At 45.8% G+C, this 25,863-nt stretch overlaps 1 protein-coding gene across 2 annotated transcripts in view; it reads right to left on the bottom strand.

The window, feature by feature from the left end:
* Positions 1–25,863, bottom strand: part of GALNTL6 (polypeptide N-acetylgalactosaminyltransferase like 6) — a 620,684-nt gene that overhangs the window by 18,396 nt on the left and 576,425 nt on the right. For both annotated transcript variants that reach the window (XM_056855291.1, XM_056855292.1), the window contains exons 8-9: positions 23,807–23,914; positions 8,785–9,006 (exon numbers count right to left, since the gene is read on the bottom strand). In XM_056855291.1, the coding sequence (XP_056711269.1) occupies positions 8,785–9,006; positions 23,807–23,914 (330 nt within the window). The remainder of the gene's footprint in view (positions 1–8,784; positions 9,007–23,806; positions 23,915–25,863) is intronic.

Raw genomic sequence — 25,863 nt, 5'->3', positions numbered from 1 at the left:
TGCTTCAAATGGGCTACCAGGGCAATTTCATCCAGGACTAGTAGAATGTATTGTCATTCTGTTGTTACATCTGCCCCTATTTTAGACAGGACATTAACCCCTGAAGCATGTATGGAACATGAGAAACAGGCATGAAATATATCCAGGAGAAGTGTTACACTTCCTAAACGTGTCATATTTACTCAAAAGAAAGCCGGGGCTGATTGTAAGATGGCCACCTTTAAAAAAGTGTTATACACAAACATATATTTATTACTGGACATAACTGTAACTTGTATGTGAATGTGAGATGACCCCCTCTTTTTTGATGACATATGTGTGGGAAAAAACCTAGTTTTGTATTTGTGTAAGGGGCCTAAGAGCAGAGATGGTTGGTTGCAAGCAACCTAAGTTCTGTTTTCAAGCAATGATCAGACCATGTGCTAGTAAATCAAAATGACAGATTCACGAGTATTTTCATCCCTGATTATTGTTAATTGAAAAACAACGCTTACGTGGTATTAAAAAGAATACCGTGCATCTGTTGAGTCTTGCAGTACGCAGGCATGGCTAACGCTAGCTGAAGCTTCTCAAATGAAGCAATTGTCAGTGGGCAAAATATGTGGTGAATCGAGTCAGAAATACTGCTCAATGGAATCATCTATTCAAATGATGTATTGTCCTTGAGTATCAAAGTTGGTGCCCTGATTCCCTTGTCAGGGTCACTGCAGTGCAATCTAGCCTCATAAAAGGCTTCCATTCCCCACAAATGCAAAGAATGCCTTTCGCATAACAAAGTTTCAGTGACTTGAATGCAGACGCGCCTGTGTTGCATTAGGAAGCTTTTCAAGGCGAAATACACAAAGAGGAAGGTCACGCTCGCCCTCTACATTTAAAGCTGCATGGAGACCGACTTAGCTACAATTATTAGTGAGGGAGCAAGAGAGCAATGCGTATTTCAGACATCAGCATTTATAGACTGAATGTCTAACAAGCCACCTTTTAAGCGAAGTGTTATCTAATAACTGCTTTTTTTTAAAAAGAACCTACGTACAGGCAAGGTTCTTTGTGCAAACCATTAAAAGGAAGAAACCACAGAAAGGAACCAGGTCAAGACCAAAATCTGTAGCATAGACAAAACAGGGAAATGCGCAGTTCAGAAGGATACTGTTTGGTTGGGAATGTGAGTGGAACACAGGTTATGCAACATTCAAGAACCTTTTTAAAATACTGATTTTATAACCAAGAAAATGATGGGTTGACATAGGGTCATTAAAGCTATGGAACCGATGTGGAAAAGGACATACTTTTTGCATAATAAAGAAGAAGAGTTGTTTTTTATATGCCAACTTTCTCTACCACTTAAGGAAGAATCAAACCGGCTTACAATCATCTTCCCTTCCCCTCCCCACAACAGACACCCTGTGAGGTAGGTGGGGCTGAGAGAGCTCTAAGAGCTGTGACTAGCTCAAGGTCACCCAACTGGCTTCATGTGTAGGAGTGGGGAAACCAGCCTGGTTCACCAGATTAGTGCCTGCCGCTCATGTGGAGGAGTGGGGAATCAAACCGGTTCTCCAGATTAGAGTCCACTACTTCAAACCACCACTTTTAACCACTACACCACACTGGCTCTTGTCAGTTCTAATATATTGATTCTGTCCTATGTAGATTTCTTCTTCCAATTCAGGAGTCTCCTTTTTGGACCTTCCCATGACTGCTATATCAGATACAAAATCCAAAGATCAGGCGGCCTCATTTTCTTTCAATTAGATCTAGAAGAGTGATGAAACCTACTAGAAAGTTTGAGCAGTCCGGGAATGCAGTTGCAATTCGCTTTAATGGGTCTGGACACCTTTTAAAGCAAACAAGAATGATTTATTATTTACTTATTTATTTCATTTATACACAGCATTTCTCCCCAAAGAGGACCCAAAATGGCTTGCATAGTTCTTCTCTCCTCCATTTTATCTACACCACAGCCCTGTGAAGTAGATTAGGTTGACTGTGTGACTGGTCTAAGGTCACCAGCAAGTTTCCATGGCAAAGTGGGGATTCAAACCTGGGTCTCTTAAATCCTAGTTGGGCAGCCCATTCCTGAGGGGAAGGGCTGCGCTGGTGAGACTGCGTAGCCGCTCTGCCTCCAAAAAAGGTTTCGGGTCCCCCACTGAGGCCGAAACATTCTCCTTCCCTCAAGAACCCATGCAACCACTCCATAGGGATACCACTTGCACAGGGATACCTAAAAAGGTGAAGTGTCTTGAGAAAAGGGAAAGAGGGTAATCAAGGGCCAAAATGGCTTTGGAGGCTGCCTAAATGTGGCCCCTTCCCTGGCCCTGTGCCAGAATGCCCCGGGAATGCCCCCGGGAGGGGGCACACATGAGCTACTCCTGATTTTCTTGGGAGTCAATCTACAAGCACTGGAATTGGTTGGGGCAGGGCTGTTCCACACATCTGCCCTCCCTGTGCATTTTTACAGTTGTAAAGTGAGTTAATTTTCTTCCACACATGGCTTAAATAATGATGCTTTTCAAGGAAGGGTGCTACCATCATCAGTGATGCTGTCACTGTTGCAACAGCCCTCCCCTTATTTTTTTTAAGAGGCCCTAAAATATCAATATATCATTGTAGTATTGTAATGTTAGCTTAAGCAGGTTTTCTGAATTCCCAGATTTCATTTTTTTAAAAGTAAGCCTCCATCTCCTTCCCATGTGAAGATATGAGGAAAAGGTACATCTCCCTGAGAAGAGAGGGCTAGAGACTTGCCATTTAAAAAAAGATATCTGGGAATTTAGAGAACCTGCCTAACCTATCATTCCCTACTACAGTGATGTATTGACATCTTAAGGCCTTTTAAAAATGAAATCACTCATCTTCAGTACTGGGTGGGGTGAGAGGATTAATGATTAACTGTCCACTCACTGAAAAGTGGGGTGGAGGTGGGTGGGACAAAGAAAACCAACAGAAACATTACGCACTAAGAAAAAGCCAACTCAAAATTTGCTTCCAGAAAAACACTGGGGTAAAAGTAGTTTCAAAAGAGCCAAAAAATCCCCACACAAACAAACTGGGGTGGGGGGTGGGGGGAGAAACAAAAGTGAAAACTAAAGACAGAAAAAACGCATGCTGAAATCAGGGGATAAACCAAAGCAGCATGGAGGCAGAACCAATGAAAAACCCCATGAGGAAAAGCCCTGAAAGAGAATGCAGAAACCCTTCCCACATAACCACTAGGTTGACAGGATGAGCTTTCCAGAACCCTTCTATATTCCAGTTGTGCAAAACTATCAGTTGTACATTCAGCTCTCCAAGCTTGTCAGTCAGGGCACTGTGGAGAACAGCAATGGTTGGATGAGCAGAAGCAGTCTGAGTAACGGCCAGGATGCTGGGTTGCATGCTGCTTGTTATTTTATTTCTAAATTTTGCTTCTTTTTAATTTAGGTCCTTCTTTTCTCCCTCGTGGGGACCTACAGCGGCTTATCACATTGTTCTCCCATTCTCCACCTTACCCTTACAACAGAGCAGGGATTCGAACCTGACTGTCGCATGTCCTAGTCTCCTACTCTCGTCACTATGCCACACCAGCTGAAGACCAGCTGGGAATGGAGCAGCCTTATTGAGTCTGTGCTGACCTTTCCACATGTGTGCAGCTGTGTCCATATGGGGATGGAATATATACCAGATTTTTTTAAAACCGAAAGGAGTGATTCTCACTCATAAGAAAGAGGGGTCGCAATGAACTGAGTTTTTTTTCACTTCACGTTGCTGTGCAAGCCATCTGCCATGCTGCATTCACCTCCAGTGATGAAAAGGCAAAACAGGAGACCAGATGGAGTATGTATCCTTTCAGAAAAGCATGGTTGGAAGAACAAAGAAATCCAAAACTGAGTGGTTACCTCAAGGACAAATTTGGCAGTTTTCAAAAGTCTCTTACGTCTTTGCAAGAATATGCACTGCCAAGGAACTGCTAATTTGTACCAAAAGGATTTGCAAGAACTGAAATTTCATAGGCTGTTCACACATTTGCTACTCAGTTATTATTGAAAAACTACCCTCAAACTGGCACAAACTGCAAGGCTGATATATAACCTTTCCAAGTGGAAATGGAGAATACACTGAATGATAGCCCAGGTGGACATCTAACAGATTCCTAATGGTCACATTGATTGAGAATGTGTTAGAGAAGTAGTAAACAGGATATTTCCTCTCTCTTTTCAATTAACTATTATAAAATCTACTGGCCGCCAAATGCTGTTCAACATCAAAATCATTAATCATTAAGGGAAAAAAATCAATCACCATATTGGACTGAAACCAAAGGCTTTAGAACCCAGGTGTCAGAAAGATGGATTGCTTAGGGGACAAATCTCACTAGTGGCCGTCATTTAGACTGTTTAGAGAATCACATTTTCAGAGCCAGGAGAGGACATTCCTCCCTGTGTTCTTCCAAAGCCAGCACGGTGTAGTGGTTAAGAGCGGTGGACTCTAACCTGGAGAACCGGGTTTGATTCCCCACTCTTCCACATGAGCGGCAGACTCTAATCTGGTGAACAGGATTGGTTTCCCCACTCCTGCACAGGAAGCCTGCTGGGTGACCTTGGGAGCTCTCTCAGAAGTTCTCTCTTCTGAGTTCTCTCAGAACTCTCTCAGCCCCATTTACCTCACAAGGTGTCTGTTGTGGGGAGAGGAAGGGAAAGTGATTGTAAGCTGGTTGGGACTCCTTTCGGTAGGGAAAATCAGGGTAAAAACCCCCTCTTCTTCATTCTTAAGACTCAGTTCTGCATTGGGAGTGCAATCATCAATCAGGTGGAATACATAGGAATTGGAGAGCCTTGCTCCAAGGAAAAAACTTCATTGCTCTTTTACATTGTTTTTTAAAAAAATGGCGAATATGAGCAGAAACACATAACATAAAATTTTGAAAAACCAGCAGGCATTTTCACGGTATGCCAGATAAGTCAAAGCTCGCTGCTGCCTGTCTCACGAAACAAGTCCTGCTGGATCAAATTAAAGGTTCATCTAGTCCAGCATCCTGTGTCTGACAGTGGCAATTAGATACTCCTGATCACCTACCAAAGCCCATAAAGTCTCTTGATATGTAGCCTCTGTCTACACATTGCTGGGAAACAACACAAAGATTTTGTATCACACGCGTGATGGGAGTCTTGTGCCTCTCAGATGCACACTGTCTCGTTCCTGCTTGCATCCACAGCACACAGGGGGAAGTAGCTTTAGCCCCCCCCCCGTCAGTTTTCATATCTGCAAACTGGCCTATGGGGTTGCTGTTGGGTCTGCTTAAAAAATCACTTTGCATAGCCACAAGTAAGTTTCACCACAGCACCAATAGTTTGGGGATACGAAAACGGCATGGGGCGGGGGCTAAAACTATGTCTCCCTGAGTGCTGTGGTCAAACAGAAATGAGCTGGTATACATCTAGAAAGCACAAAACTCCCATGGCATGTGTGATACAAAGTCCTTGTGTTGTTCCCCAAGAAACATTAGGACTTTGTAATGTGTAGATGGAGCTGTAGACTCAAAAGGGAAGGAAGCAATCACTTGGCATTTGTTCTTGTGCCTATGGACTAAGGTCCTTCTTTAATTCTTACGAGCATATGCATTTTCCCTCTTCAGATCTCTGCATGATTTAATAAGAAAAATATATCGAGTGGGCAAATTAAAACGGAGAATTTTGGACTCCTTCCATTTGGATTGAAGTATCTAAGCGGCTGTCCACATATGCCTCCTGTAGCATTTTCTCCACACAGCAGCCTTGGGCATGTAATCATGTGGGAAAAACAATTGTATTCAGAAAACAATTTCTGTGATTGCTGCAGCTCTGCAAAGTGGCACCTTGAGCACAGAAATGTCTTCCTGGCTTCAGTTCCACATCATAGCTTACATTTCCTTGGGAGCTACTAGTTGGAAAAAAGCCAGCAGGCTGCATGTATAGACTGCCCTCATATTTACAATCCCAGCTTGTTTTTTTAAAAACAATGTGTTTAGCAAGAGAGCTAAATATTTTAGATGCAGAAGCTCAAGTAATATTTCTATTTTTAACCATTTTTTTATGCAAATCTGGGGAAAAGGGGGGGAAAGCTGACCAGAAACCAAGTAATCACTTGCATTTTTGTTCAGATGCTAGAGGGTGTACAGAACTTGGTGGCACAGCACATGCCATTTATTGGGCAGTGGCTGTGGGCTCAGTGGTAGAGCATCTGCTTGGCATGCAGAAGGTCTCAGGTTCAATCCCTGGAATCTCCAATTAAAGGGACTAGGTAAGTAGGTGATATGAAAGATCCCTGCCTGAGACTCTGGTGAGCCGCTGCCGGTCTGAGAAGACAATACTGACTTTGATAGACCGAGGGTCTGATTCAGTATAAGGCAGCTTCATGTGATCTAGGGCTGTCAATTCGGTTTGGCCCGAACTGAAAATCAGCCGAATTTCCCTTGATTCGGCAGTTTTTAGTTCGGGAGGAACCGAACTCAAAACTGGCGGGCAACCGGGGGGGCCGAATTCAGCGAGTTCGGGAGTTCACGAATAAATTAGGCCAATTCGGGGCCGTCAGTAAGCAGCATAACCTTCAGTAAGCAGCATTCTCCTCCCCCGGCCAATCGGTGGCCAAGCTGGGTCTTCTTCTGGCCAATCAGTCAGGATTGAGTACTGGAGGAATCAGCTGATGTGCGGCCAGCCGGGGAAAGAGATAGAGAGAGGGAAATCCTCATGTGTGTGTGAGGGGGTGCTTGTGCACATTCGCTCCTTTCCGTGGCTGCAGGGGGCGCATTTTTTGGGGTACAGACCCCAAACTTTCAGGGGATATTCAGACAAGTTTTCTTAAGAGACCACCCAAGTTTTGTAAACATTGGGTCAGGGGGTCCCGAGATATGGGCTCCCCCCTTTTTCTTTCCATGGCTGCAGAGGGCGCATTTTTGGGTGTGCCGACCCCAAACTTTCAGCGGAGCATCAGACAAGGCTTCTTAAGAGACCCCCCAAGTTTTGTAAACATTGGGTCAGGGGGTCCCGAGATATGGGCTCCACCCCTTTTTCCTCTCCCCCCTTTTCCATTTTCGTGGCTGCAGGGGGCGCTTTTTTGGGGGTGCAGCCCCCAAACTTTTATCATAGCTTCAGACAATCCCTCTTAAGAGACCACCCAAGTTTTGTAAAGATGGGTTCAGTGGGGGCTGAAATATCGGCTCCCCCCTTTTCTCTTTCCGCGGCTGCAGGGGGCGCATTTTTGGGTGTGCCGACCCCAAACTTTCAGTGGAGCTTCAGTCAAGGCTTTTTAAGAGACCACCCAAGTTTTGTAAACATTGGGTCAGGGCCCCCCGAGATATGGGCTTTCCCCTTTTCCCTATTGGGATGAATGGATCACCCTCGAGAGATGCATACATATGGATCTTATATTGGATACAAATGGAATCATATTGGATTACCCAGCCTCCCAGCCCCTCCTGCTGGAACAGAAGACAGCCACAGTAAGACCCCTTTGGGGGCTTTAATCTATAATTTTTCTTTTCTGTGTGTGTGTGGGGGGGAAAGCAGAGTCTGTGTGTGTGTGTGGGGAGGGAGCAGTTTCTGTGGGTGGGGGGGGAAAGCCAAAGGGGGCTTTTGCCGGTTCTGCCTGGGGTGTGTGTTCCCCCTCCAGTCTCTCTCTCCCTGGTTTGAGGGGGGGCTTCACTTTTATTCTTCAGGTTTTTCCTCATCCATAAGATCAGTTAGGTTATTTTGATGCTTGCTCAAAACTGGTTTTCAAATGGTGACTTAAAGAATGCATCTGCCTTGTCCCAAGTCCAATGCAAAAGGAGAAATTCCACCCCCTCCTGCTCATTATGCATAGCTAGCTGCCTCTGTCCCTTTCCATGGTATGCAAACTCCCAGGTGTCAGGTGTTGCTTTGCACTGTTGCAAAGGTGTTGCATTGCGTGCTTGTGTTGCTTTGCAGTTGTATTGTTTTGCAAAATTCTTCACACCTGCCCCGCCCTTTGCATGTTTGCAAAGGTGTTGCTTTTCAGTTGTGTTGCTTTGCAAAGTTCTTAGCACCTGCCCCGCCCTTGCTCTCATCAGCTGTTTGTCGGGGCTGGGAGCTTTGTGCGTGGGCGGCAAGCTCTACTGAGAGATGCACATTAAGGGTGGGGGGGACCCCTTTCAGGGCCCATATCTCAGCCCCCCCTGACCCAATCTTTACAAAACTTGGGGAGTCTTTCAATATACGTCCTTTGAAGCTCTGCTGAAAGTTTGGGACCTCTAAGCCCAAAAATGCCCCCCCGAGCCGCGGAAAGGCGTGATTGTGTTTTTAATGGCTTTATTCGGCCGAATTTTTTTCCCCGAACTTTGAATTCCCGCCGAATTGAACGGATCCGAAGTGGGGGAGTTCGGACTCTGGCACGTACTGAACCCACAAGGGCCAAATTCGGCCAAATCCGAACTGTACCGAATTTTTTTTTTTTTGACAGCCCTAATGTGATCTATGGTAGACTCCAAAATCACCAAAGCCCCAAAATAAGTATCTGTGCATTGTGGAATGAGTCTTTTCTGCACATGCAGTGTGGCGCCAGAGTGCATACAGATAATTATGATGGATTATACATATTTCAGGCAGACAGTCCCTCTTTTCAATGGCTGCTTCGTAGGTGGTTCCAACTGCAACCAGCTTCTAATGACCCACTAGCCATGGAAGTCAGAACTAATTTTGCAAAAGCTTGATTGTAACAGCAGCAAACTTGCTGGAAATGCAGCGCTGCCATAAAGGCTTACAGGGAAAGGAGGGACCATGCTGTTAAATTGGGTTGTGTTCAAGGCATATTCCTCACCTCTCCCCAGGAAGCAGGTGGGGGCTCCACTGGTGGAAAGTATTTCGGGACATCCCAAGCCACGGCAGCCATGAACCACTTGAAGTCTCTGCACTTCAGGTGCTTTCGAAGCTCCTTCTGGGCGGAGAGGTCACCGGTGGAGAGATGTCTGTACTCGGGCCGCCTCTGGTAAACATACTCTGCGAACTCGTCCATCCACGTTTCTGCCACGCGCTTCAAGTTCTGAGCAGCAGAAAGTAACAGTCAGTTCTTGAAGCTTAGCCTGGATTTTACCATTGGCACCCATGCGAAATTACAATACACCATTCCTTATCCGGTTTTTGGATGGCTGTGCATTAAGCAACAGAAGCCACTTGCATTTAAATGCTATTAGGAGCATGATAAAAATCAGACTGATGGCTTCATTCTCCGTTTTCAAACACTTTGTTGCAATTACTGAAAGGGATTTAATTAACTAGATACAGTAAAGACTTGGTTAATTCTTTCAGTGGGATCTTACTCCAAAGATCTCTCTTTCTGCTTGATTTGATGAGTCAATATTCCAGATAGTTTCTATTCAGAAATACTTGGTGTTTATGCACTCTATTTAACAAATAGACCTTAGTTATATGTTCCACATGATGCCTTTCATTTAAAGCCTAAATATTCTTGATTCTGCAAAGAGGATTTGTAGAACAAGACTCTATTTTGCATCTCCATTAAAACATAACTCACAAGTCATTATCCTGTCTAATATGAGATTCTGCTTGTTCTGTGCTGGAATGTAATACACAATACTTCATGTGTTGAAGTTTTGACTGTTAGATATAAAATGTCCATTTTAATTTTTCCCTGTGACAATCAGGATGTCTTGGTCCCATTTGTATGGGTTCTTTAACCCTCTTTGGCTTCTAAAAGCAAAGGTTTCACACACCTTGAAGTGCAACAACAAAACCCATCAGATCAAAAGGTTTTGGAAAACCTGGATTAAGTCTTCATTAACTGTGGGAAGATATTATTTTAGCTTTAAGCTTTGTGAAACCTTTAAAAACAAAACTAAACATTTGCCTTCAAAAGCCAGAGTGGGTTAAAAATCCCCTATGAAAGGGACCTTAAATTTCAGCATTCTGATTAGCATTGGAGGCAGATAAATTACTTTGTGCCCATCATTTCAAGGGAGGAGGATGAACAAATGCACATTTGCATTTTTCGCTAGTAATTACGAGGCCTTTAATTCATGTATAAACTAGGGTTGCCAACCTCCAGGTGGTGGCTGGAGATCTCCTGCTATTACAACTGATCTCCAGGTGACAGACATTAGTTCACCTGGAGAAAATGGCCACTTTGAAAGGTGGACTCCATGACATTATACTCCTTTGAACTCCCTCCCCTTTCCAAACCTCACCCTCCTCTGGCTCCACCCCCAAAATCTTCAAGTATTTCCCATCCCAAAGCTGGCAACCCTAGTATAGCAACATCTCCTAGGTGTCTGGCTGAATTCTGATATATTAACATGCTCCTCACAATAAAACAACAGTAGAAGGGTGAGATAAAGAATAAGATGAACATCACAAGAAGCCTACATCACTTCCTCAGTTTGAGTAAACCGAAACACCAAGTAAAAGATTTAAAAGAACCTCTCCTTTATGGGTATCTGGGGAAAACAGATACTTGGTTTTGAGGGTTAACTGGAAGCTATAGTCATGTACGTAAATCACTAGGAATGGGTCCAACTACAGTGTTGTTCAGGGACAGAGTCCCTCTGACCCCCACTTACCTCCTTTTGAGGAGCCCAGCAAGCCAACCACAGTAGGTCTGAGCAACCTCCTGCAGGCTAAACTACTGGCTGCCCCTGCTCAGGCAGCAGGAGCCTCAAGTGACCATCCTTGCCTGCCACAGAATGAGTACGGGAGGGAAGGTGAAGTAACACCAGCAGGGGGCAGCTAGGCAACACGAGGGTGGAAGGGGCAACTTCTTGGAACTCCTCAGAGCATGTAGAAGGCCCAGCAGGCTGGAATCAACCTGGGAAAATATAAGATGACCCCTAAGGAGGAGAGGCTAGGAGAGGCTTTTAAAGCCCTGGAGGGGGAATGGCAGGCTGGAGAGTGGGAGGGACAACAGCCCATTGGCTGGGAGGCCAGTCACTAAAGGGTCTTGGGATGCATTGGTGGGACTCTGGGGGAGTCCTGCCCCAGATACCCTTTTATAAGGCCTGCCTGGAGAAAGCCAAAGAGGAAGAAGGGCAGGCAGAGGCCAGGGAGAGAAGAAATATTCTTTTCTCTTCTCCCCATTGCTAGGGCATTGCTCACAGGCATGCTGGAAGGCAAGCCGGAAGGCAAGCCTCTCCCAGACTCCTTCCTCTCTATCTGTGTCTACATTCAAGTCATAATGACACCATGCATTGCATTTCCTCCTTCTAAACAGGATTTTGGCTCCTTCGCAACCTCTCTTCCGTCTCAGTAGAATGTTAGTTCCTTATTTTTATACAAAGAGGGGACGGGCCATATTCTTTAAACAAGGAAATGCAACAAGTTTGACTTTAATTGGTTCAATAAGAAAAACCTAATAAGAGCATCTAATTTCTCCTCTTCTGCCCATCTCCTTATTATATGTTAAGGTGATCTAAGTCATGAGAAACATGGAATTTCCAAATTCAACACCAATGCTTTCATTCATTTTAATTATTCAGTGATTAATGCCACCAAATAGTTTATCCATTTTGAATACAGTAGCACCTTAAAGACTAACAAAATTTCTGGCTGGTATTTTTCGTGTTCAGGTTTATTAGACCTGGACATTTTTGAACCCCCCCCCCCCCCAAAAAAAGCCAAATACTTAATTTGGCTATTCCCGATTTTTTTTTTTTTTTGAAAATTTTGGGTTAATAATCCCAAACCCGAAAAATATGATGCGGAGCTGAAGGCTGGGTCTGGAGCGAGCCGAGCCTTCAGTTCTGTGTCCTGCCGTGGTTGAACTCTGTGTGGAGTTCAGCTGCAGAAGCAAAGGACTGAAGGCGGGGCTGTGTGGGGGCTCCCAGCCAGCTCCGCTCCCAGTTTACTTCCCGGGCGGAAGCAAACTGGAGCGAGGCTGGCTGGGAGCCCCCACACAGCCCTGCCTTCAGTCCTTTGCTTCTGCAGCTGAACTCCACACCAAAGCAAGCCAAAGGAAACTGGAGGTGGGGCTGGCTGGGAGCTCCAGTCCTTCAGCGTGGCAGCAGAGTGCGCCAAAGGAAACTGCAGGTAATTAAGGGAGGGAGGAGGCTAAAAAATGGTGGCGGGGCCATAGCGACCCTGAATAATGCTGAATAAATTTGGCATTATTTGGAGCCCACTTTTTGGGGCCCCGTTTATTGCCGTCGTTTTTTTGTTGGTAACCCCTCTCCCCCGAAAAATACCAAAAAGGTCATATTGATATGCACACCCCTTGTTAAAATGTTACTCCCTCCAAAGAAAGGATCATGAAATGGTACTCGTACCTGTCATGGTGATTCCAACCCTTCCCATGTGAAATTTTTACCTGGGAGTAAGGTCCAGCTTACCTATTCAGCAAAATTGGGTTACACCATGGCCTCTGGAGGAACCATATTTTTTAATGTTCAGCCAAGGGGGAGGGGGAAGCACTGTATATAGAAAATAAGCATATCAAGCACAGGGGGAAACTAGGATTTTTCTAACTGATGTGCTGATTTTCTACATGCAGGATTTGTCAATGCAAGAAAGCATTCAAAAACACAATTTCTCTCTTGCAGTGTGAAGAGGTATACACCAAGAAATACTTTTAGCTATGATTTAAGTAGCTCATTCTAATCTGTACGAGCAATCCTCTATTCTAAGAACAGAAGATGGTGTTACTCTATCATTTTCTCTGTTCTCACTTGATGAAAGCTGTGTTGTCACAGATATTTCATCCTCACCCTCCACACCAGATCCTGTCAGTGGGGATATTCTCACAGTGAAGGGCAACATCATAAAACCTCTCTTTCAAAATGCCACTTGCAACCCTCGTAATATTTATTCTTTTATGGAGCACCAGTTACAAAACACTGAGAGACATGTTCTGCAGATGGAAAGCAATATCAATCTCATAAACTGTAGTGTAAAATAATATTTCACATCTCTCTCCTATTGTGATCTGCTTCCAGTGTTTATTTAGAAGCTCTTCTCCTGCATTGTATAGATTTGCTTTGTTTCAGGAATCTGAACAAAGCTACATGTCTCAAAGCCAATAAAAATGTATCCAAAGACAGTAGATAAGGAATAAATGAAGCGGATTTCAGCTGGTAAAGCAACAGAGGTTACTACCTGCTTTGTCTTCCAACATAAAAAAAAATTAATGCTTCCAGGAATGATGTGAGTGCAATCAGAACAGGGTAAGAACGATAGCCCCTAAGTCCTTATTCCTAAATGACTTGTGCCTGTCTTCCAGCTGTTGCAGTTTTATGGGCAACAATACAACTTCATTCTTCTCAGAAATTTCCAGGCTTTTAGATTTCAATAGGAAGGACACAGGAAGCCATGGGACCAAAAGCAGGAAAAATAAATGACATTCATCTGCAGATCTTTTTCGGATAATTGTACCGCAGAATTCTTCAAGATCATGTGACAATTTTGTTGGGCCTTAGCTGCAAAAATATGTGTATAGCATATCGGTCCTATTGAACACATTCATCAGAAAATCTAAAATTAATTGTGCTACATTATTCTTTAATCTGCCAGTCCCAAATAGTTTCAGTATCTGATAAACATGTACAGTCACCATTTAACATTGATCTAATATCAACAGTATGTATGCCGTACAGAATACAGAAATTAGGGCATACCCCCACCTATAGGGTCCACAGTCTTTATAAGGATCAAACAGAGGCATTGGGAGAAGTTGGGGACTGACCACCAAGTCATGTGATGTGTACAGGAGAACCGTATTGCAAAGCAAAACTAGGAGCTTGAGAAGAGCCATTGCTGAGGAAATGGGACCTGACAAAAAGGAGAAAGTTGGGGCCACGTTGGGGGGAGGGATCAACATGGGATCTAATACTTATATTGGAAGCTCAGCTATATGTATTTGGACGCCATAATGCATATACAATACATAGAATCATGTCAAGAAGCAATAATGCTTAATAATTCCTAACACCTGCCAGTCCAAAATGTAAGCTATAAAGACTGCATGGGCTAATATGGGTTAAGTGGTCTATACATGTCCATATATTTTCATATTTTAATCTGGTCTGCTTCTTTCTGCTGCCGTTGCAAAACTGTCATTAATAAAAATTTGCCAAAACAAAGAGCAATTTACAGGGGATTTTTTTTGCCTTTGATGACTGATCTGAAGCAGAATTGTGCTGAATTTTTATTACACCTAATTTTCCTTCCTTTGTGATTCAGAGATTTGTCTACACATCACTTGTCATTTACTATACAGAACATATTTTCAAGAGGCTGGCTTGATGTCCCCAAGAGATCATTCATAATGTACGATATGCATGAAGGGGAAAGGGGGGGGGGAGAAGCAATATAGTAATAGCGGTTTCTGCTGGGTAGGCAGATGGGTACTTATTGAAATGTGATGTGACACACATATGTTTGCATCACTGGTGAAACAGTTGAGTAGATTGCTGTTTGGTGGGCTGCTTCCTATAGCTGAAGGATGCCATATGATGGCTGTCAATAGTCCCAGACAGGAGGTGTGTGCCCCGATTTTATGAACAGAGACCTCTACATGGGGTACAGCTATGAAGTGCCTACAATTTATATTATTGTGGCATCTCAACAAAAGACTGATACAAATTGTGATGTGGCATGTCTACCGTTCATGGCGAAATCATACTGTTGACATCTCCATGAAATCCAGCTGAATTATGAGACTTCTGGCAACTCCAGGTGCTTCGGGAGGCAATCATTTCGGGTTTGTTGGTGGCACAAGCCAGTCTAGAGCTTACAGTACATTTCATTGTTTCCCATCGACTTTTTGCGCATGACTTTCCATCAGCTTAGGTGGTTACTCATTTTCAATTAACTTTCTATGTGTCAGCGAGGGCATGCAATCGGACCCGGGATAGCGAGGTGACTTTCGTTTCATCTCTCCTTCCCATGGGAAGGAAGAGGCAACAGCCAAAAGGCTCGAGAGATCTCCACTTCAAAGTGACTTCCTGATTGTAATCCTGCTCTGATCTTAAGGTGTGAATTCTCTCTCTTGGTATTGGGGAACCGCTGATGTTTTGCATTTCAAAGATGTTACTTGTAAACATGCTAGCGTGTGTACGCTATAAGAATACCCTCCAAATGATTTGGCGCCATTGTAACGTTGTGTTTCATAGATTACTGTACCCTTCCTTTCAAATAAATTCTACTTTAACTCTCTGCTAACGTCTGGAGTAAAGTTGATGATTCTTGAGAGGCAACGGAGTCCTAGAATCTGACAGTACGTTACAATCTCAACCTTTTTTGTTTTCGGGTCAGAAGTAGTATTAGGATGTCTGTACCACCCTCGGGGCCGCTCAACGCGGGAGAGGAAAGTCGGCAGACTCCCGCTGATATTGAGGTTGGCCAAGGAGAAGCGACCCCGGAGCAGCGCCCACCCGGGCCTACCGATGTCCCTGGGAGGCTGACGTGGACCCCCCGACTCTCGGGGGCCGGGCAGCGGCAGAGAGCAGCGTCAGAACCAGGAGGCGACTTCTACCGGGGACCGCTGGCCGCTTGGTATGGAGAGGGGGAAGGGTGGAAGGACCCCACGCTCGCTCACACCCCTACCCTCACGGCAGAAGCGGCCACTCTGATACGCGGACAGAATCAGATGCTCGTTCTGCAGAATCGGGACCTGCAAACTCAGCTAGACACCTTGCAGCGGGATCTCGCAGCTGTTCTAGGGGCAGTGAGGGGGCTTGGACAGCCTGTGCAACCACCCCAAACGGATTCGCGGCCGACTACAGGACCGCTCGTTGTTGGGGAGGCTCCCACGCCCAGACGCCCTACGGCCAGAGACCTGAAGGTATCTTTCGACGGATCCAGCTCACAGTTGCCTCACTTCTTACTCCAAATTTCCGGCTTCATGAAGGACCAGGGGGAGACCTTTGCCTCGGAAGAGGCTCGGGTCAGGTATGTGATCAGCCTGCTGGAGAAGGAAGCGGTGGAGTGGGCAGTGACAGCGGCAGAGACTATGCCTAGGGTTTTGGCATCCCTGGATGAGTTCTTGTCCGCTCTGCGACGCAGGTTCGAAGACCCCCACCGGGGGGAAAAGGCAAAGGTTGCCCTGCGTCGTTTGAAGCAGGGAGCCCGCTCAGTAAGTGAGTATGCACAAGACTTTTTATCTTTGTCGTGCAAGATACGGGAGTGGAGCGAGGCTACAAAGGTCCAGCATTTCCGTGAAGGGTTGCGGTGGGAAGTGCTGGATGGCTGTTTGACTTTGGGAGATCCAGAATCGGTGGAGGAGTGGATAAGTTTAGCAGCTCTGGTAGAGAATCGCAAACTTACCCTCCAGTTCTCCAGGGATCGTCCTTCGAAGACAATCCCTATCCCGCCCGCGAGAGGGGACAACGCAGTAGGCCCCCGGCGAGAGGGAAGACATCGAGGAGTCTACAGTCTCGACAGGGCGCGTCGGTTCAGGGAGGGAGCTTGCCTTCAGTGTGGGAAGATGGGCCATTTTGCAGCAAAATGTACCAACACGCCGTCAGAAGGGACGAGCAACAGGGCGACACAAGAGCGGGAGGCGACACCACCTCGGAATCTGGAGCACAGGAGAGCGGAGGGGATGAACGGTCGCCGTGGGGCGGCGGCCCTGCAAGCTGAAACCTCATCGGATCTCCACAATCGTTGTACCCGAGATAGTTTCCGAAGCCCCTCACCGGCAAAAAACGAGGACGGCCTTCTGTGAGGGAACCGGCACAGAGGGCACCCGCGGAAGAAACCAAACTGGCTCCATGTAGGGTGAGTGATCAGGGAGTGGTGTTACGAAACCCCCAAGGGGGGGAACCTGTGGCTGTTGTGGCTATAGTGGATTCCGGGTGCTCCCGGACCCTAATTGATCAGGCGGTGGTAGAGCGTCTGAAAATTGGGACTCGAGAACTGGACCAGTCCCTACACTTCCATCAAATGGATGGGAGTGACCTGCGGGGGGGGCCGGTTCATTTGCGCACTCGCAAGATGTGGTTGGGGGTGGGAAATCACTGGGAACAAATCCACTTCACGGTAGTTCCTAAAATTTCCTACCCGGTGGTGCTCGGCATCAATTGGTTGGTGGGGCATAACCCGAGCATTGATTGGGAACAAAGGCAGGTGGTATTTGGAGCTCCCCAGTGCGAGAGACACAGCCGGGATGATTTACCTGGAGGGGAAGGGGGAGACGCCGCTGCTTTGGAGACGCCCACGTTACCCCCAGAGTATAGTGACTTTTCCGATGTATTTGAAGGGACGGATTGTGATTTATTGCCTCCTCATCGCACAACGGACTGTGCCATCGAACTGATTAAGGATGTGAAACCGTCCAAGGCTCGAGTTTATGCCATGAGTCCTCACGAGAAAACAGTGCTGCGAGAATTTCTGGACAAGAACTTGAAGCGGGGTTTCATACGGCCGTCCAAGGCTGCATTTTCTTCTCCCTGCTTCTTTGTGAAGAAGAAAGGTACATCTGATCTCAGACTGTGTGTAGACTACAGGGGGCTTAACGCGATTACTGAAACTAATGCCTACCCCCTTCCCTTAATCCCGGATCTCCTGAGTGCGTTACAGGAGGGTTGTGTTTTTTCGAAAATTGACCTGGCGGAAGCCTACTACAGGGTCCGGATCAAGGAGGGGGATGAAGCTAAAACAGCCTTTTCTTGTTGCTATGGTTTGTTTGAATTTTTAGTCATGCCATTCGGTCTGTCTGGGGGGCCCTCGTGCTTCATGCAATTAATTAATGAGATCCTACACGACCTCCTATTTAAAGGTGTAATAGTATTTCTCGACGATTTATTAATTTACTCCAAGGATCCCGCAGAGCACAGAGAGTTGGTGCGGGAGGTGTTGAGTCGTCTAAGGGACAATCATTTGTATGCTAAGTTATCAAAATGTGCATTCAACCAAGACCAATTGTCGTTTTTGGGTTATGTGATATCTCCCCAAGGGTTAAGCATGGATCCGGAAAAGGTGCAGGCAGTGTTAGGATGGGAACCTCCCAGAACTCGCAAACAAGTTCAGCAGTTTCTGGGGTTTGCGAACTTTTATAGAAATTTTATTCAGGATTTCGCTCAAATAGCCTTGCCTATTACTGATTTGCTTAAAACCAAGGGGAAGGGGCAAGAGGCCACCTTTGCACAATACCAGGTACCTTGGACTGCCAGGTGTCAGGCGGCTTTCGAAATTCTTAAGGAGCGCTTTACCTCTGAACCCATTCTGGCGCACCCAGATTGCTCCAGGCCATTCACCTTACAGGTAGATGCCTCTGACAAGGCGATGGGAGGCGCGCTCCTTCAGAGGGATGATCAAGGGAGACTTAGACCCTGCGCATATTTTTCTAAGAAGTTCTCTGGCCCTGAACTCAATTGGCCAATTGGGGAAAAAGAGGCAATGGCGATTAAACATGCACTCACGGTTTGGCGACAGTTCCTGGAGGGGGCTGCCGAGCCCTTTGTGGTATGTACTGATCACCGCAACCTCGAATCTATTTTGGGTCAGCGGAAGCTGTCAGCCAAACAAGTGCGTTGGTCTACCTTTTTCTCTAAGTTTAATTTTACCATCAAACACATGCCTGGGAAAGAAAACTGCTTAGCAGACGGACTGTCTCGCATGCCGCAATATGAGTGTCAGGTTGAGCGGCCGGTGGGTTCTCTTTTCACACGGGAACACCTGGGTTTGACTCCAGAGGGGAATAGTGCAGGAGTTCTGACCAGAGCGCAAAGCCGCGCGGCGGCACAGGACTCGAGTTCGAGTTCCCCTCGTGAAGTGGTCGCTCCCACCTCCTCATCCCCAGCAGTCCCCGGAGAACTCTCAACCACTACCGCTGGGGAGGGGGGGGAATCTCCCAAATAGAGCGAAGGGACCAGGCTGAAGGGCCGGTACCCACCCCCTTGCCGGGGTCGGATGTTGCCATTCCCCGCCTCTGGGCAGTTCCAGAAAGCCTCCCGGAGGTAGTCAAGAAAAGGTGGGGGGAGGCTCTTCAACGGGAGCGGGAGGAAGAATCTATCCCGTCCCAGATGACGGACAAAAACGGTATCTGTAAGAACAAACATTACGTGCCCAGGGAACTGAGGCGGGAGATATTGGAACGGAGCCACAGTTCAACAATAGGGGGACATTTTGGGTTTGCTAAATCCTTACACCTAATAAGAAGACAGTTTTGGTGGCCGGGGATGCGCCAAGACATCGAAGTATTTATCAAATCCTGCCCTGTGTGCGCAACTAGTAAACGTTTAATGGGAAAACCCCCGGGATTATTAAAGCCCCTAGAAACTCCCGAGGCACCCTGGCGAGTGATTGGGATGGATTTCATAACAGACCTCCCATCCAGTCAGGGGAAGACTGTCCTGTGGGTAATCACGGATCTTTTCTCTAAGCAAGTTCATCTCGTACCGTGTGAAGGGATGCCATCTGCACATAAACTGGCTCGCTTGTTTGTGCACTGCATATTCAAATTGCACGGATTTCCACGGAAGGTCCTGAGTGACAGGGGCTCCGTGTTTGTGTCCAAGTTCTGGAAAGCGTTTTTAGGAATTGTAGGTGTGCAGTTGGGTTTGTCATCTGCCTATCACCCCCAGACGGATGGGCAGACCGAAAGGGTTAATGCGGTGATGGAATGTTATTTGCGTTGTTTTGTTAATTATCACCAAGACAATTGGGTTGATCTGCTGCCACTGGCAGAATATGCCTACAATAACTCGGTGCACTCTGCAACCGGGGTGAGCCCATTCAAAGCAGTTTATGGAATGGATTTTGGACCATTAGGGGCTGTACCCACCCCGCCAGAAGGCGATCCCCCCGAGGTGTCTAAATGGGCTCACACAGTGAGGAACACTTGGCCCTGGCTTGTAAAAAACCTGGAACAGGCTAAAGATAGGTACAAACTACAAGCAGACAAACACAGAACACCTCAGTGGGAATTGAGGGTCGGAGAAAAGGTGTATCTTTCCACTAAGAACCTCAGGTCTTTACGCCCGTGTAAAAAATTGAGCCAACGGTTTGTGGGCCCATTTTCTATCTCCAGAGTTATCAATGAGGTTACGGTAGAGCTGGAGCTACCCAAATCCTTACAAGGGGTGCACCCGGTGTTTCACGTGAGTCTACTAAAACCCTTTCTACAAGCACCAGAATGGCACCCCGAACCCGAAGCGGCAACTCCCATCATGGTACAGGGCGAACGGCACTTTGAAATCTCCAGGGTGCTCGATTCTCGGAGGCGCAGGGGCCGACTGGAATATCTTGTGCGTTGGAAACATTTAAATTCCAGTCACGATGAGTGGGTGTCCGCTGTTCACGTACAGGCTCCAACCCTTGTAGCGGATTTCCATCGCCATTACCCGGACAAACCAGGAAATCTGGAGGGGGGGCCTTTGGGGAGGCGGAGTGTCAGCGAGGGCATGCAATCGGACCCGGGATAGCGAGGTGACTTTCGTTTCATCTCTCCTTCCCATGGGAAGGAAGAGGCAACAGCCAAAAGGCTCGAGAGATCTCCACTTCAAAGTGACTTCCTGATTGTAATCCTGCTCTGATCTTAAGGTGTGAATTCTCTCTCTTGGTATTGGGGAACCGCTGATGTTTTGCATTTCAAAGATGTTACTTGTAAACATGCTAGCGTGTGTACGCTATAAGAATACCCTCCAAATGATTTGGCGCCATTGTAACGTTGTGTTTCATAGATTACTGTACCCTTCCTTTCAAATAAATTCTACTTTAACTCTCTGCTAACGTCTGGAGTAAAGTTGATGATTCCTGAGAGGCAACGGAGTCCTAGAATCTGACACTATGCTTATCAATAAAGAAGGCTTTCCTTACATGTTACATGCAAATACACGTGATTAGCTTTGTGGCTCTTATCAGATAAAAAACTGCTTCAGAAAAGTGATAAGTAAAAAACTGCATGTCCTGACCTGGATGGCCCAGGCTAGCCTGAGCTCATCACATCTCAGAAGCTAAGCAGGGTCAGCCCTGGTTAGTATTTGGATGGGAGACCACCAATGAATCCCAGGGTTGCTGTGCAGAAGAAGGCACTGGCAAACCACCTCTGTTAGTCTCTTGCCATGAAAACCCCAAAAGGGGGTCGCCATAAGTCGGCTGCGACTTGATGGCACTTTACACACACACAAAGAACTGCATAGACAACAAAAAAAGTGGGGGAACGCAACCACAAAAATACAAGGAGCCTCACAGGTTGAGCTGGAAACTATAACCTCTTATAAAATAAGTATATATGATAAAAACACAAGGCCTGGAATAATCCTTTCCTCACCTGCAATTTTCCTTGCCCAGTTCAAAGGCAAAGATCAAATAAGAAGTGGAGCTCAGAGACAGCTGGGTCAGCGATTATCATCACCAAAGAGCCAGGTAGAAGGTGAGCTAAACATCAAGCGCTGAGCTGAACCGTGAGAGAGGCTGATAGGTGGGGCTGATCCAGGAGAGCAAAATGTATATAGAGTCATACAAAACAAATGTCAAAGTATGATAAGTAGGGAGATGGGATAGGATGGGCAAGGACTGGAACTGCCTAAATTTGGATAGGAAGAGGCCACCGCTACAACCATGAGCTACTCCATCAAAAGGAGAGGGTAGTAATAGCTGCATCGTAGGATAGGAGGACCAAGGTTTCAGTGATGGTAAACAGCTGAAGAGATCACATGGGCTATTGTCTTCTAGGCGAGGAACAGCAGGAAGGGAGCAGGAGAAAGGAGAGAAGAGGCAGCCAATGGGATAAAAATTGGAACAGAGAGTACAGATGGGTGATGGCAAACGTTGGCAGACTGACAACAATACTGGGAGGAGGAAAACAGACAGGGAGCCCCAGGGATTAAGGCTCAGAGAAAGATGGGAAGATTGACCCTGGCAGAGCAGAAGGAATGATAAAGTGCAGTGCAGTTGGTCTACTGGAGCATGTAGGTCTCGTCTTCCTGTACTGTAGCAAACAATAGCAGGGGGGATGGGACCACAGGGGACAGTGGCTTCTTGCTGCCTTCTTTATTCCTGTTCTCCGTAGAGTTCCAGGTCTCAAGTGGTAAGCGGTAGTCAGGGGTGATACCCTTTTTAAAACAGTGCTGGGCCCATGTCAGTGTGGCTGAGCAGCTCCTTCTTTATGCTCAGGCACGGCTTTCTTAAAACTGTGAACACCAACAGTCATGCTCCTCATGCAGCGATGCCTCGTCATTTTGTGAGATTGCTGGGATTTTTTTCCAATTAAAAAGCAGCAAATATGTGCTGAGGTATCCCCTCTCCCCCTTGCACCACCACTAGGACTATTTCCATCTGTATGATGATGATGGCATATTGTGCTACTGGTGCTGGATTGGGAAATGGGAGGGGGGTTGGTCTGCAGTTAAGACACACATTCACTAGTTATACAAGACCTTTGGTGTGAGTTTATCTAGTTGGCAGTTAATCAGGACCAAAAAGTTAGAAGCTTAACAGAGAGCTACAGTAGGAGGTTGGAAGGCTGTAAACAAAATGTACTGCTTTAAAAAAAGATGTCAGCGTGGAAAGAACTCCTTTCCTGATGCCCCCGTTCCATTCTGGCAGCTGTACGGCATTTGAGTGATGACAGCTGAAGTCAAGCAGCAGCAGCTGCTGGCATTTAAGAGTCAAAGATAACATAGGTACCTTCTGCTGCAGGCTTACACAAAAGATCCTTTTGGAAACAGATTGATCTGTGAGTTTGCATCACATTGATTTGATAAAGCAAACCTATGAGATCACTTCTGTAACTCAGCCTCCTTGGTATAGCAGTTAGCTCAGGACATGGGGCATGTGGGGACTGGCCAGACACTCAGCTGAATTTCAGCTTCTTGAACTGAGACCAAACTTGTGGTTTTAGGAGGATTTCTTGCTTACTCCATACAGATCGTGGCAATCTGTGTCAATTTTCATTGGAGAGTGAGTTGCAGGTATATGCCTGTGAGTAAAAAGAGTCAGAAGCATGGATGCCTCTCTCCAAGCCACCAACTTGAAGATTTGGGATGCAATCCTAAACACACTTACTTAGAAGTACGTCCCAATGAATTTACTTCTGAATGTACATGCTTAGGAATGCAATGCTTGTCTACTTTAAGAATCAGGCCCATAACTGTGGCACATTGCTTAGCCCACTTTGCCAGGCATACTTTGCAAGTCCTCTGCTTAGGATGAAGTGTCCATTGAATCCTGTAGTGCAGCTTCTAGAAAAAGAAATCTGAGTATTTCCTGTCCATCCTAGGAGATAGATCATGATGAGTAGCCATGTTAGTCTGTCACTAGCAGTAGAAAAGAGCAAGTGTCCTAGAAGGAGTTTGTTTTCCAAAGCTACACATACCAGATTTAACCCATTTTAACAAACCTAGCAGCAAAATATGTTTGGTAGCAAAATGCTTTATTTTCTGCAAAAACACCTTAATTCCGAACATTTGGTACTCAGAAAAAACAGAGACTCAGTGTTGAGCAACTGGCTTTTTGCAAATAATGTGCATTCATTGGCTGGCTGTTCTTAGGTTCTGGGGGACCCTCAAATTGCCCCCCCCCCACTAAGTGCACTGCCCTCTTGCATGTACACACACACACACACATTCTCCTTCAAGAGGAGGCAAATCAATCCTTTCAGCCCCTTCAGTGTTGATAAGGTTAAAAGGAGTGTGAAAGTGTTCTGCTCCAGGCACTGTTCCCAACATGAAACCAGAGATTCTTCCAGAAGCCTCTATGACACTGTAGGGGTCTGTGAGATAATATCCCATTCCTATGGAAGCAGATTAGTCAAGCATCTCAAGCCAGTGATAGCCTACAGCTGGGCCCTAGTGGATATTCCACCACAATGACCCTTAATGCTGGCTCGGTTTGCACTTTAAAACAAAACATTGGACCTATACCCCCAACAGCTTACAGCTGGAAGTGTTACTTACTCTTGCTAGGCTGGTGCCAGACGGGACCTTGTAAGGGACATACTTCCTGTAGATGTGCCCAACTCTTGAACATGGAACATCAAACATGCCACCTCCACACATCCAGACCTGAGGCAGAAACAAAAGAAGGAAGGGAGGAGAGTGACCACCAAGAGAAGCTATTTTTTGGAGGAAAGAGTTGGTTTTTATACCCCACTTTTCTCTACCACAAGGAGTCTCAAAGTGGCTTACAATCACGTTCCCCCTACCACAACAGACCCCTTGTGAGGTAGTTGGGGCTGAGAGAGTACTGAGAGAATTGTGACTAGCCCAAGGTCACCCAGCAGGCTTAATGTGGTGGAGTGGGGAATCAAACCCAGTTCTCCAGATTAGAGTCCACTACTCTTAACCACTACACACACTGGCTCTCACTTGGGAAAGCTCATGGGAAGTCAAGTGCTGAAAACACAGAATATGTGTGAAAAATCTATACTGTTCTGTACTTATTCCTCTTAGAATGACTCTGATGGGGGAAAAAGAAGTGTCATTGTTTTGAAAGATTAAATGCCTTCTGAAAATAAGTTACCTTTTTAAAAAAAAATATGGAGTGCTAAATAAACTACAAGGCAATAATTAATACAGCCATCAAGGTTGCATTCTATGACCTAAATGCAAGGCCTTGCTCCAGGAACTTCTAAGGCAGAAAGAAATGTGGAGGGCCTCGTGATTCAGCCCTTGCACTGCCTTGCAGATCAGTGTAACGTCTTTTGCGCTTTACAAGCATCACACATGCTATGACCATCCCTGGCTCTTATGGAAGTAAATGGTCCCACACCTTTCAGAAAGAGAGAATGGAAAAATTGAAGAGACAACAAAGGGTGTCCAAAGGATGGTACATGTTACTGATTACATCTGTTCTTGAAAATTAGCAAGAGTTGTACTGAGGTTATTTTTAATCTTGTGAACAAAAGACTGATTGACTTAGAAAGAAGAACAGATTATTTAAGAGTTCAAAATAAGCAGACACTTTGCTGATGAAAATCTTCAAAGTTTTAAGTCAAGTAATTAGGTGTGTAGCTACAGTTTCCATTGTAAACGCAGTGGTTTGACTGAAGACCAATTTAGATGCAATTGTAAGACACACAAGGGCTAATGGATATCTACAGTAGTTGGCCCACTGGAAAGAAAAAAAAATCAGCTTACTTCCTCAGAAAACATTCAGATTAATCAATATCAACCTCAGCAAACATTCAGGTTAGTCAATGAAATGAGATTTCTTTGACTGGAGTGCTCTGCACGTCAGGGCTTCTCACAGGGTCAGTTCATGCATAATATTTTGAATTGTCCAAAGCATGGCTGGAAAGAACAAATTAAGAACAAACGTTGTGTTTTTCTTGTCTCCACCGTCCACTTGCATGCCCACACTAAATTACTTCCTGGAACCTAAAAAACATAGCTTGTAGCCTTTGAACTAGGCAATAAGGGTGTGGACAAGGGGTTTGCCAAAAAAAAAATATCGGTAGATTTCGGGTTTGGGTTTATGGGACCCATTCCCCCCCCACAGTAAACCCAGAGTAAGCCAAATACCCATACCAGCAAATGGGTATTTGGGCTTTATTTCCAGGTTCCCCACCCCCCAAAAAACCCAGGTCCATTATAGTATATATGGAATTTTTTTTTAGGAGCTCTGGGAGGTATTTTTCAAGGTAGAGTCACCAAATTTTCAGGGTAGCTGCAAAGGACTCTCCTTGCATGAACCCCAAAGTTTGGTAATGTTTTGGACAGGGCCCCCAATTTTATGGACCCCCGAAAGGGTTGCCCCCTCCTCCTTTACAATGCTTTTCTATGGAAGGGGGGTGATTCCTTCAGGACCCCATAAAATTAGACCCCCTGTCCCAAACTTTGCCAAACTTTGGGGTTTGTGCAAGGAGAGTCCCTTGAAGCTATGCTGAAAATATGGTGACTCCACCTCAAAAAATCCCCCCCAGTTCATAAAAAAAATTCCCATAGGAAAAAGCCTGGGGAAAGCCAATGCCGAAAAAAAAACTGAATGCCTATTCATTTTTTTTCAGTGATTA

The sequence above is a fragment of the Euleptes europaea genome, chromosome 9, assembly GCF_029931775.1.
Source record: "Euleptes europaea isolate rEulEur1 chromosome 9, rEulEur1.hap1, whole genome shotgun sequence".
In the NCBI taxonomy this organism is placed as follows: Eukaryota; Metazoa; Chordata; class Lepidosauria; order Squamata; family Sphaerodactylidae; genus Euleptes; species Euleptes europaea.
This window is presented reverse-complemented; position numbering and strand designations above follow the sequence as displayed.